This window comes from Nicotiana tabacum, chromosome 11 (assembly GCF_000715075.1).
Source record: "Nicotiana tabacum cultivar K326 chromosome 11, ASM71507v2, whole genome shotgun sequence".
Classification (NCBI taxonomy): domain Eukaryota; kingdom Viridiplantae; phylum Streptophyta; class Magnoliopsida; order Solanales; family Solanaceae; genus Nicotiana; species Nicotiana tabacum.
The window spans coordinates 1,352,614-1,366,108 of NC_134090.1; the positions used below are offsets into that span (position 1 = coordinate 1,352,614).

General features: G+C 39.2%; 2 protein-coding genes and 1 non-coding gene across 3 annotated transcripts; 2 read left to right on the forward strand and 1 right to left on the reverse strand.

The window, feature by feature from the left end:
• Positions 1-230: 230 nt before the first annotated feature.
• LOC142166162 (scarecrow-like protein 13) lies at positions 231-4,688 on the forward strand. Its single transcript, XM_075224611.1, has 2 exons — positions 231-418; positions 2,487-4,688. The coding sequence occupies exon 2, from the start codon at positions 2,725-2,727 to the stop codon at positions 4,351-4,353; it is 1,629 nt and encodes a 542-aa protein (XP_075080712.1). The 5' UTR covers positions 231-418; positions 2,487-2,724; the 3' UTR covers positions 4,354-4,688.
• TRNAY-GUA (transfer RNA tyrosine (anticodon GUA)) lies at positions 1,784-1,866 on the reverse strand. The gene has a single exon. It is a non-coding gene; the product is annotated as a tRNA-Tyr (tRNA).
• Positions 4,689-4,830: 142 nt separating the features above from the next.
• LOC107807867 (uncharacterized) lies at positions 4,831-7,782 on the forward strand. Its single transcript, XM_075224612.1, has 5 exons — positions 4,831-5,578; positions 5,721-5,782; positions 6,326-6,748; positions 7,343-7,495; positions 7,576-7,782. The coding sequence occupies exons 3-5, from the start codon at positions 6,367-6,369 to the stop codon at positions 7,641-7,643; spliced, it is 603 nt and encodes a 200-aa protein (XP_075080713.1). The 5' UTR covers positions 4,831-5,578; positions 5,721-5,782; positions 6,326-6,366; the 3' UTR covers positions 7,644-7,782.
• Positions 7,783-13,495: the final 5,713 nt, after the last annotated feature.

The window sequence follows — 13,495 nt, forward strand, 5'->3', positions numbered from 1 at the left end:
TAGAAGGTAAAACATATCTAAAATATCAGGAAAAAGGGAGGAATTAGCACTCACTTTGAGGTGTCATCACTCACTACAGCATTCACTGAGTTTTGTGTAATTCAAAAGGGAGAGAATATTCTTCTTAAACAAACAGAAAAAACGTACGATATAATCAAATAGAGACAGATCACGTGGTGGCCAGTAAATTTGTAGTCTTACATGTATTTGTGGAAAGTGGCATTTGAAGTAGTTATTCCCAAGAAATAAGGGCATTTTATTTTTCGATTTTCAACTCATTTGACTATATAAACATACAAAAGAGTAGTACCTAACACTCCATTCTTTAGTTTCATCAATCAGCAAAAGACATCAGGCTCTTTCTTTCTCCCCTTCGAACAAAAGTCACAAAAATAAATACATCCTCTGAATTTTCAAGGTTTGTAATACCATCTTTTATTTTTTTTTCTTTGATTTGGTTAAGGAATTTTTGTTGTTCTTAAGTAGTTCCTTATTTTTATGTTAAGTCTTGACTTTGTTTTATTCATGGTTTAAGGTTTTGTGTTTATCTCGAAAACATCTTAAGATGAATTATTCTGTTATATGTTAGCAGTTTATATGCAATTCCCTTCTCTCTTACTTTCCCTTTTTTTTTTTGAGGTGATGGGGGTGTATAAGTAGTGATTTTTTAAATTTGTTTTGTATAAAGTTTTGATTTTTATGTTGGGGTAAGAGATTATTTGCAATTCCCTTCTCTTTTTCTTCCTTATTTTTTGATGGGGATATATATAAGTAGTGATTTTTCTATTTGTTTGCATAAAGTTTTGATTTTTATGTCCAATTCATTCATGGAGTGAGGAAAGGGTTATTCTTTGAAGTCTTTTTGGTCTATTCTTTTGTTTTCTAGTTTATCAGAGTTTTTTGTTTAGGTCTCTGTGGTTTTCATTCCTTCTGTTAGTTCTGTTTCATGTCTTTTTGCTTTTTCATTTTATTAGTTTCCTCAAGTTATCAGAAGATTGATGTTATATGCTAAGTTATCACTCTGTTGAGTTAATTCTTTAGTAGTTAGTGATCTGGTTCCTCTTTGGTGGCTAATTGGTTAGTTTTTTGGGTCCCTTTTTCATCTTCTTTTTGATTATCTATTTATTTTTCCATTTAATTGGGGGTTGGTGTGTGTGTTTGGGGGGGGGGGGTACAGGATTAATTTGTTCTAATGATCAAGCTAGCTTTCCATGATTACAGTTTTATCATGGATTTCATGATTTATCTCTTGAGTTGAAGTATCCATTGAATAAAAAAGGAAATTTGATGTTAGGCATTTGATTTGTACAGAAAAAAAAGGGGCTTTCTTTTCTATTACCTTTTCTCTAAATAAGCTAATAAAGGCTGATTAGTTGATTGTAATTGAGAGGTATTTGCTTTTTCTTGATATGCTTCTGACTCTATGGTAAACTTACTACTGCAGTTAATGTTTTTATTACTCATTTGAAAGTTAAAGACTGAGTATAACTCCAAGTGCATTTGCTATTTTTCTATTTTTTTTTCTAGAAGTGAGTTACTTATATTTAATTTTCACTTTTTTCTTCCCTTAATTAGAAGCTGCAAACCTAACTTCTCTGATGTAGGACCTCTTTTAGTGTTCTCTTTTTTCTGCCTAATATCTCTAGTTTCTCTGTATGGCTGTCAAATGAATTTAACTTTCATAGTTCAAGAGAAATGAGGAAAAAGAAAGAGTTTCGCTTGGTTGGCCTTCCTACGCTGATGAATGCTTCTTTTCTCTTCTCTGAAATCTACAACAAACAAGTGGGAGAGGGAGGATTCGAACCTACGTAGAAAAACTTCAACAGATTTACAGTCTGCTGCTTTTGACCACTCGGCCACTCTCCCCTTCCCGGGCCGAGGCCCCCCTTAATGGGTTCTAATTCTAAGAAGGCCTATGAATTAGTTCCAAGAAAGCGGCCGTTCACGTCAAGAATAGAGACCGTTAAGGATGTACTTGCTTTTCCTTTTTTTTTGTAGAGATTGGGTTGGTTAACTTTTTTCTTAACTAATGTAGTTTATTGCTATATATGGAAATTATGTCTTGGTGAAGAGAAAGGAATGTTATTAGAGATGAATCCTCTGCGATTCCGGGATTGTTAACTTTTTTCTTAACTAATGTAGTTTATTGCTATATATGGAAACTATGTCTTGGTGAAGAGAAAGGAGTGTTATTAGAGATGAATCCTCTGCGATTCCGGGATTGTAGAAACTAAGTATCAAGTTTAGAAACCCTTGGATGTTATTATCCGGAGAACGATTTCCAAGATGGATGATAATAGTTTGTGTCTTGCCCATTTTCATGAGCGTCTTCTTATTTTGCTTTTGCTCTTTTTTGCTTTTTCATAAGTAGATGTGCATTCATTTATACTTTCTCGGCATATTCTTTTCTAATTGTTCTCTTAGCTTAAGAGCATCATTATTAATTAGTATGTGCTTTGACTGATCATGCTTCCCATTCTTGGCAGGTTCTGTTAGTTATATAGGTTTTGCTGACACATCACGGAGTAGCAAATCTTTCTCTAGTTCTTCAGATTTAACATTGTCATTCGCTGCTGAAAGAAGCGCTACTCCTTGAGATATTGTGACTACTTGTAGTTGAGAGAGATTTGCTAATCTGGATGTACCTCCTTCAATAAGATAGCTTTCCTCTGAAACGGTTGTTTGAAATCACTCTTCATCTTCTTAGTCATTTTGATATTCCAGATGCAAACATCCCAACGACCTCAAATGTCTGGCGGCGTCCATGGATTATACAATCAGCCAATGCAGCAAGTTGAGCAATATTACGCCCCTTACCATTTCAAGAACAACAATTGCAATAATACTAGCTCAGTGACACAGTTTGCTTTTCAGACACAGAATGAACATTTCTTCACTCTGGACTCATTGCCGGCTACTGACTATGTTGTATACGATTCACCTCCTGCCTTAAGCGTCTCTTCCAACAGGAGTCCCTTCTCGCCGCAATGTTCACAGTCATACATGTCTGATCTGCATCACTCCTCTGATAACAACACTTGTGGTTCACCTTTCAGTGGGTGTTCAGGAGTTGATGATGGTGACCTGAAACATGTGCTTCGGGAGCTGGAGAATAAATTACTGGGGCCTGAATCTGATACTGACGACAGCTGCAGTTGCTCCTTCAATGATGTGGTCTCGAAACCTTCTTCCTTGACAAGGTGGAACCGAGTGTTGGACATAGCCCCCAGCTTGAACTTGAAAGAGTTGCTCGTTGCCTGTGCTGAAGCAGTGTCAGATGCTGATATCTCAACTGCTGAAATTCTAATGAATATTTTAGAGCAAAAGGTGTCAGTCTCTGGGGAACCTATGGAACGATTGAGTGCATACGTGTTGGAAGGGCTTAGAGCACGACTACTGTCGTCAGGAAGCATCATATACAAAAAATTGAAGTGCAAAGAACCGACTAGCTCGGAATTATTATCTTATATGCAAGTCATCTGTAACATGTGCCCATACTACAAATTTGCTTATATGTCTGCAAATGTCGTCATCAGGGAAGCCATGGCGAATGAGAACAGAATCCATATCATTGATTTTCAGATTGCACAGGGAAGTCAGTGGATGTTCCTCCTCCACTATCTTGCTCGTCGGCCTGGTGGACCCCCATTTGTCTGCATCACAGGTGTGGATGATTCCCAATCAGCTCATGCACGAGGTGGAGGACTTCAGCTAGTAGGCGAAAGGCTAGCAGCAGTTGCCAAGTCATGCGGAGTACCTTTTGAATTCCACGGTGCTGCACTATCAGGCTGTGAGGTCCAACTAGAGAATCTTCGGGTTAGGCATGGAGAAGCGCTGGCGGTAAACTTCCCTTTCATGCTGCACCACATGCCAGACGAGAGCGTAAGCACGATCAACCATCGAGACCGCCTATTAAGACTAGTTAAGAGTTTGTCCCCCAAAATTGTGACCTTAGTTGAACAAGAATCGAACACCAACACCGCCCCTTTCCTTCCAAGGTTCCGTGAAACTCTTGATTACTATACAGCAATGTTCGAGTCAATTGATGCAGCTCGCCCTAGAGATGACAAGCAGCGTATCAGTGCAGAGGAGCATTGTGTGGCACGGGACGTTGTCAACATAATAGCATGTGAGGGGGCCGACAGAGTGGAAAGGCACGAACTTTTAGGAAAGTGGAGGTTGAGACTTATGATGGCTGGATTTACTCCATGCCCATTGAGTCCATCAGTTGGCGAGACCATCAATGACATGTTGAAGGAGTACAGCCCAAATTACAGGTTTGCAGAAAGCGAAGGGGCACTCTATCTCGGATGGAAAAATAGAGCTTTAGCAACTTCTTCTGCCTGGAGATGACAACTTGTTGCCTACTATTGTCAAACATCCGTAAATATTTGCCATATGATCTCGACGTTTCTCTTTTGTTGAAGACTAGAAGAGTGTTTTTAACCCTTTTCGTTTCATATACAGAGCTCGGAGTATGAAATCTTAGGTTTGTACCTGCCAGCACATGGAGGAATATCGTGAGTCGGTAATAGATTACATGCCTCAACATCTGGTTAATGTCATTTTCTCCAAGTTTATTGGCTTTCTCAACTAGATCTTGAGCTCTATCTGCTAATGTTTGTATAAATGAAATCCAGTTTCAGCCTCTTCTAATTGAGTACAAGGTTTCTTGTTTTTTGTTTCCCTTTATGTTGGCATGCTTTTCTTTAGTTGTACATTCTTTTAGCAGTTTAAATGGTGTAGATTGAGTGCCACCTTGGGCTGAAAATGTATTTTTGCTAACGTTAACGAACAAGAAAACAGATGTGCTGAAGTGCAACACCTTTTGCACAGCTCAACTAGTCACAAATGAGGGACATACTAAGTATCTCATTTGGTTCAAATTTGAGCAAAACATAAATAGTTAGGTGATTTCTTTCCGTTTGCTCCCTGTTGAGGTGCGCGCAAACATCTTTTGGACACAACCATTATCAGAAAAAAAGATAAATAGATCTCTCATTTGGTATAGTCTGCATTTCATGTTTCCAATTGTTATTTTACTACACGATTTTAGAGACAGAAACCAAATTTTAGTGGTACAAATATTTGAGAAGACATATTGGAGGAGGCATCCAATTGATATTTCACAAATAATACTTACTTTCTCCCCGTAAAATTAGCCAAAAAAAAAGGAAAGGAAAAGATCAAATTTGGGAAAAAGAAAAAGAAGGCAAAACCTAGGAGGAAATATTAGCAATTTATGTATAGTAGATTTTACTGAATACAACGTTTGGATGAGGACTGAGTAATTGATTTTAGTAGTCAGTTACAAATGTAAAAAGCAAGCCAAATGGATCTACATCCCCAAATTTCGCATAAAAACAGATCTTTTTGTTCCCTTTGTGTAAAGGTGGCAAATTCTAATTTGTTAAGTTTATAAACCTTTAACCAATAACCAAAAATGGCGTTTAAAAGATTTTGTTTGTATTTTTTTTCCATTAAGGGGAAAACAAAACATCAGCTCAGCTTTGTTTTCTATCTATTCTTAAATCTGAAATTACAAATCCCTCTCTTCAGTCACCATTAACACAGATAGGTCTTTCAGTCCCTATCAAGAATTAATTTTTATTTATTTATTGTGAGCCTTTTCAAATAAAGAATCCCCCCCCCCCCTCTGGATTTTTCGTGATTATTCAGAAATTAAAGTCTCTTTTTTCAATGTTTTTCTATGGATGCAGATTTATGTGTTATGGATGATTAAGGACGTGGGATATAGAGTTCTGTTGGACATAAATTTAAGGTAATTCTATTTTTTTCTTTTTTGGTTTTCCACCCGGTGTCATGGTCCGGTATTGGCATTTGCATCTTATGTATGTAGGGTTTATTTTATTCGGAGCTTATTCAATATTATTAGTACAGTAAAGAAAATCATAGCCTGCTACAAGCTTTATTTAATTTGTATTTCTTTTTACATTTCAATGATATTAGACATGATATAACTCTTTTCTCTTTTACCAGTACATTTATCTTTCACCTAATCCTCTTAATAAATTAGTTGCATGTCAATTTTATTTTGGTATTTTGTGGTTCATAAGTTCCACTTACTAGACAAAAAGAGTGATTGAATCGATACAGAGGTGCACGTGCACTTTGTCCCTGCTGTAATTACTGTCTTTTATATGCGGCAAAGTTTGAACTCATATGATGTGCGTCTAACCCTACACATCATATGCTGGATTTTATCACTTTGCCAAATGCTATACTTTATTCAGATTCATATTATTCCAATATTAAACATTTCTGTCTCTTTGTACTGATTGAAGCATGAATTTTTCTGTTGCAGTGCAATCAGGCTGGAGCAAAACTGCAAGAATACTTGGTTCAATGGCTACTGAAGAGTTATCTGAAACTAAAGAATGGCACGTTGTAAAGAACTGGCGAAATGTACAAAAAGAAAAAGAAAGAGAGCGTCGTCGAATTCGCGATAGATTGAGAAGGCAAACAATGAGCCTTGAGGAGAGGGAAAAACATTTAGCTAGACGTAGAAGAAACTATCAATTGAGAAGACAAAAAGTGTTGAATAATTCATTTTCAAGTTATCAAAATTATGAGAGTACTACTAGTGCAGGAAACTCAAATGAAGAAGAAAATCAAGCAATTGTTCCTGTTTCAGGACTTGGGGTTCAATTATCTGAGACTGCATTTCATCCTGAATCATATAAATCACGAGAAGAATCAGCTGCATCATGTTATACATTGCACCAAGGTATGTTAAATATAATATAAGTACATTTTGATTAGTTGTTTTTTTTTGTTAGTAACAATGGTATCTAGGCTAGCTTGCGTGCATCTCGACTATTTCACGGGGTACTTGTTAGCTCCAGAGGCAGACCTTTGCTATACCGATAAGGGTCATTGGCACACATAAAGTTTGGCAAAACTTTTATGTATACATATATGTCTTTAGAAAATAGTGATATATTAGTAGTGAACACCCTATATATAAAGCAGATTTTAGCTGAATCCAAAAGTGCAACTCCGACCTTCAAATCCTGGGTCCGCCTCTGGTTACCTCCCACCATATTGGTACCGGTAAATCTGGCTACCAAGACTTAGGCAGATATGAAGGAATCACATAGTAATATTTAGAAACCGCTTAACATTTTTTTTTCTATTGAAATTTCAATCTTTATTTTTTATGATTTTCACCCCTTTCATTGATGGCTAAATTACATATTTGTGCCATTTTTGCTTAGTTGTTAAGGCCAATGATTTTGTTAGACATTAAGGTTGTCCAGGGTGGCAACACTATTATATTAACTTTACATAAAAGATTGAGCTTTGTTCTGTGATTGAATAGGAGCGGAAGAAAGGATGAATAAAGTGCAGAGAAGTCCAAATATTCTGCCTTTATATCAAATAAGACATCTTGCTCGATTATTGAATTCTCTTTCAAGCGACAATCAAGAAATTGGGACCAGTTTAACGTCAAATAACAATGTTACTACAGAGAGTAAGTTTCAATTTCAATACATACTTTTCATGCCTTTGTTCTTGTCTTTCTATGTTGCTCAAGTTTAGTTGATATTTCAGGTACATTGCGACGAGGTATAAGGTTAATTGATGTTAAGCGTCTGGCACGAGCGCTTAATGCAAATTAAAGAATGTTTTTCTTATTTCTGTAATATTGATTTTGCTAGAACTGAAGTACCTATTTAAAGTTAAAAGCTCAAACTTGGTTCCATATTAGCTGCATTGTTGTTGATTATAATAGCATTAAGGATTAATCTTTACCCAACCATTTTCGGGTGCTCAGTCTAAAGCTTCCCAAATTGCTGGTGCTTAACAATAATTTTAGCTTTCTAAATGTGTCAGATAATGGAAACACTTTACTTGATTAATTTAATTGATTCGTGAGTAAACACATTTTTCATATCCGTGAATTAGGAGATTAACGCTAAAGCATATATATAGCATTAGGCGCACTTCCGGGTATATTCATTTTAATTGTAGAACCGAACACATGTTGGTGTAGGAGTTATCTGCTATACGACCTCCACCCATAATAATCTGGATTTTGACTCGTAAAAGTCCAAAGTCCAAACTCTAGCTCTTTGTGTTGGAGTTTCACACACATGGAGTTTCTCACTCCAACGCATTACGTTGGCCATAAAACGCCAGCTGCATGCATCCGGATGATCAGACCTGAATCACCTAAAAGTTTGTCGGGCCATAAAAAACGATCAAAGAAACAACAGTCTTCGCTTCGTCAAGATCGTTCCTCGTTTTTTGGCGTTTTAAAGCCATAAAACTGAAATTCCGTCCGATTTTCAATTTTTTGTATGCTATACCCACGCATCTGCATACTTCCGGGCGACCGGACCCGAATCACCTAAAATTTTGTCGGGGCATAAAAAATAACCTAAGGAAAAATATCCATCGCTTGTCCATAACCATTCCTTATTTTTTTTGTTTTAGGGCCATAAAATTAGAATTTCGTCCGATTCCCAAATTTTCGTGTGCTATAGACCACGCCATCTGCATCCATCCGGGCGACCGGACCCGAATCGCCAAAACTTTTGCCGGGCCATAAAAACGAGCTAAGGAAAAATAGTCATGGCGAAGCCATGACTGTTACTCGTTTTTTGGTATTTTAGGGCCATAAAATTGAAATTTCGCCTAATTCCCAGATTTTCATGTGTTATATGTAGCCCATGCCATCTTCATGCATGGGTTCGGGCGTCCGGACCCGAATCGCCTAAAATTTTGCCAGCCCATCAAAAAAGACATCGTCACGACCATTCCTCATTTTTTGGAGTTCTAGGGCAATAAAACTGAAATTCTAGATTTTTCGTATTCTATATCCCACACCATCTGCATGGGCCAGGGCGACCGGACCAGAGTCGCCTAAAAATTTTTCGGGCCATCAGAAATGACCTAAGGAATAATAGTCATCGCCTCGCCATGACCGTTACTCCTTTTTTGGCGTTTTAGGTGCCATAAAACAAAATTTTCTCCCGATTTTTAGATTTTCGTGTGCTATATCCTACGCCATCTGCATGGGCCCGGCGACCGGACCTAGATCGCCTAAACTTTTACCAAACCATAAAAACGACCTAAGGAACAATAGTCACCGCCTAGCCTTGACAATGCTTCATTTTTTGGCGTTTTAGGGCCATAAAACTGGAAGTTCGCTCGATTCCCAGCTTTTCGTGTGCTATAGCCCGTTCCATCTGCATGGGCCCGGACAATCGAACCCAGATCACCTAAAATTTTATTGGCACATAAATAATGACCTAAGGAAGAATAGTCATCGCCTCGCCATGACCATGCCTCATTTTTTGGCGTTTTAGGGCCATAAAACTGAAATTTCGCTCGATTCCCAAATTTTCGTATGTTATAGCCCACGCCATCTATATGGGCCCGGATAACCGGACCCGAATCTCCAAAAATTTTACCGGTCCATCAAAAACGAACTAAGAAACAATAGATATTGTCTCGCCATGACCATTACTCATTTTTTGGCGTTTTAGGGCCATAAAACTGAAATTTCGCCTGATTCTCAGATATTCATGTGTTATTCCCTATGCCATCGGCATGGCCCGGGCGATCGGACCCGGATCGCCTAAAATATTGTCGGCCCATCAAAAATGACCTAAGGAACAATAGTCATCGTCTCACCATGACTGTTCCTCATTTTTTGCCATTTTAGGGTCATAAAACTGGAATTTCGCTTGATTCACATATTTTCTTGAGCAATAACCCATGCCATCGACATAGGCCCAAGCGACCGAACCTGGATCGCCAAAAATCTTACCGACCCATCAAAAAATGACCTAAGAAACAATAGTCATTGCCTCGCCATGACCGTTCCTCGTTTTTGGCGTTTTAGCACAAGATTCCTACGTGTGCGATAGCCCATGCCTTCTGCATAGGCCCCGACCATCGGACCTGGATTGCCTAATATTTTGATGGACCATCAAAAACGAAAGGAACAACCATGACCGTTACTCTTGTTTTGGCGTTTAGGGCCATAAAATTTCAATTCCGCCTCATTCCCAGATTTTCGTGTGATATAGCTCACACCTTCTGCATGAGCCCATACCATAGGACTCAGACAACCTAAAATTTTGCCGGACCATTAAAAATGACCTAAAGAATAATAGTCACCGCCTCGCCATGACTGTTACTCATTTTTCGGTATTTTAGGAACAAAAGGTGAAATTTCACGTGATTCCCAAATTTTCGTATGCTATAGCCCACGACTTCAGTATGGGCCCGAGCTACCTGACCCAGACTGCCTAAAAGATTGATGGACCATCAAAAACGACCTAAGGAATAATAGTTACCTCCTCGCCATGACCGTTGCTCATTGTTTGGTGTTTTAGGGCTAAAAATGAAATTTTGCCTGATTCCCACATTTGCGTATGCTATATATAGCCCACGACTTCAGGATGGGCCCGGGCCACCTGACCCGTACCACCTAAAATTTTGCCGGATCTTCAAAAATGACCTACGGAATAATAGTTACCTCATCACCATGACTGTTACTCGTGTTTTGGCGTTTTAGGGCCATAAAGCTTGAATTCCGCCCGATTTCTCGATTTTCTTATGCTATAGCTCACGCCTTATGCATGGGCATGGGCCACCGGATTCGGACCGTCTAAAATTTAATCGGACCATAAAATGATAAAAATGACCTAAGGAACAATAGTCACCGCCTCTCCATGACCGTTACTTATTTTTTTTCGTTTTAGGGTCCTAAAACTGGAATTTTGCCTCATTCGTATTCGTGTGCTATAGCCTACTATGCCTTTTGCATGGGCCCAGAACACCGAATCCAGACTGCCTAAAATTTTGTCGGACCATCTAAAATGACCAAAAGAACAAGATTCACCTCCTCGCCATGACAATTACTCATATTTTGATATTTTAGAGCCATAAAATTGGAATTTCGTACTATTCCTCGATTTTCGTTTGCTATAGCCCAAAATTCAGCGTGGGCCCAGACCATAAAAAATGACTTAAGAAACAATCGTTAACGCCACGCCATGACTGATCCTCGTTCTTGGCGTTTTAGGGCCATAAAACTAGAATTCTGCCCGATTCCGTGATTTTCGTGTGGTATAGCCCACGCCTTCTGCATGGGCCCGGGCTACTAGACCCAGACCGCTTAAAATTTTGTCGGACCATAAAAAATAACCTAAGGAACAATAGTCAACGTCTCTCTATGAGCGTTCCTCGTTTTTTGCTTTTTAGGACCATAAAATTAGAATTTCGCCCAATTCCCTGATTTTCGTGTGACCGCCTAAAATTTTGTCGGACCATAAAAAATGACCTAAAGAACAATAACCACTACCTTGCCATGACCGTTACTCTTTATTTTGCGTTTTAGGGCCATAAAACTGGAATTCCACCCGATTATCAGATTTTCGTGTGTTATAGCCCACGCCTTCTTCATGGGCCCGAGCCACTGGACCCGGACCGCCTAAAATTTTGTCGGACAATCAAAAACGACCTAAGGAACAATAATCACCGCCTCGCCATGACCGTTAAACGCTTTTGGCATGTTAGGGTCATAAAACTCGAATTTTGCCAGACTCCCAAAATTTCGTGGGCAATAGCCCACGCCTTTTGCATGGGCCCGGGCGACCAGACCTAGACTGCGTAAAAATTTTCCGTACCATAAAAAATGTCCTAAGGAACAATTTTCACTGCCTCGCCATGCCCGCTACTCTTTTTTTGGCGTTTTAGGGACATAAAAATAAAATTCTGCCGATTCTCAGATTTGCATATTCTTTAGCCCACGCCTTCTGCATGGGCCCGCATTCAGTCGATTTTAGGGGCAAAATAATGGATTCTTCAATCAATTTTTGGCATTTTAGGGCCAAAAGAATGGAATTCCGCCCGATTCTTAAATTTTTGTGTGCAATAGCCCACCCCTACTGCCTGGGCCCGGGCCACCGGACCATGACTGCCTAAAATTTTGTCGGACCATAAAAAATGACCTAAGGAACAATAATCACCGCATCGCCATGACCATTACTTTTTTTGGCGTTTTAGGCCATAAGAATAGAATTATGCCAATTCCAAATTTTCGTATGCTAAAGCCCACGCCTTCTACGTGGGCCCGGGCCACCAGATCTGGATCGCCTAAAATTATATCTGACCATAAAAATGACCTAAGGAACAACAGTCACCACCTTATCATGATTATTACTCAGTGTTTGGCATTTTAGCGCCGTAAAAATGAAATTTCGTCTGATTCCTAGATTTTCATGTGTTATAGCCTACGTTTTCTGCATGGGCCCAGGCCAACGGATCCGGACAGCATAAAATTTTGCTGGAACATAAAAAAGAGATAAGGAACAATAGTCACCACCTCGCCACGACCGTTCCTCATTTTTTGGTATTTTACGGCCATAAAACTGGAATTTCACCCGATTTCTTGATTTTCGTGTGACCGCCTAAAATTTTGTCAAACCATCAAAAATGACATATTGATTAATAACCACCACCTCGCCATGACTGTTACTCGTTCTTTTGCATTTTAGGGCCATAAAACTAGAATTTCGCCCGATTCCTAGATTTTCGTGTGTTATAGCCCATGCATTCTGCATGGGCCCGGACCGGCTAAAATTTTGCTGGACAATCAAAAACTACCTAAGGACAATAGCCACCGCCCCTCCATGACCATTAAATATTTTTGACATTTTAGGTCCATAAAACTGGAATTCCGCCCAATTTCAAAATTTCCATGTGCTATTAAGCCCATGCCTTTTGCGTGGTCCCGGGCCACCAAACCCAAACCGCGTAAAATTTTGTCGGACCATCAAAAATATCCTAAGGAACAATATTTACTGCCTCGCCATGACCGCTACTCATTTTTTGGCATTTTAGGGCCATAAAAATGAAATTCCGCCCGATTCCTAGATTTTCGTATTTTATAGGGCCTTTTTCATGGGCCTGGGCCACCGGACCCGGACCACCTAAAAAAATTTCGGACCATAAAAAATGACCTAAGAAAAAATAGTCACCGTCTCGCCATGACCGTTATTCATTTTTAGCGTGTTAGGGCCAAAAGAATAGAATTCCGCCGATTCCTAGTTTTTCGTGTGCAATAACCTAGGCCTTCTGCGTGGACCAAGCCACCGGACCCCAACCACCTAAAATTTTGTCGGACCATAAAAAATTATCTAAGGAACAATAATCACCGCCTCGCCATGACCATTACTAGGTTTTTGGCATTTTAGGGCCATAAAATTGGAATTTCGCCCGATTTCAGATTTTTGTGTGCTATAGTCCACACCTTCTGTGTGGGCCCGGGCTACCAGACCTGGACCTTCTAAAATTTATCCTGACCATAAAAAATGACCTAAGGAACATTGGTCACCGCTCCCCATTTTTTGGCTGACCTAAGGAACAATAGTCACCGCCTCTCCATGACCGTTACTCATTTTTTGGCATTTTAAGGACATAAAATTGGAATTTTGCCTGATTCCCAGATTTTCGT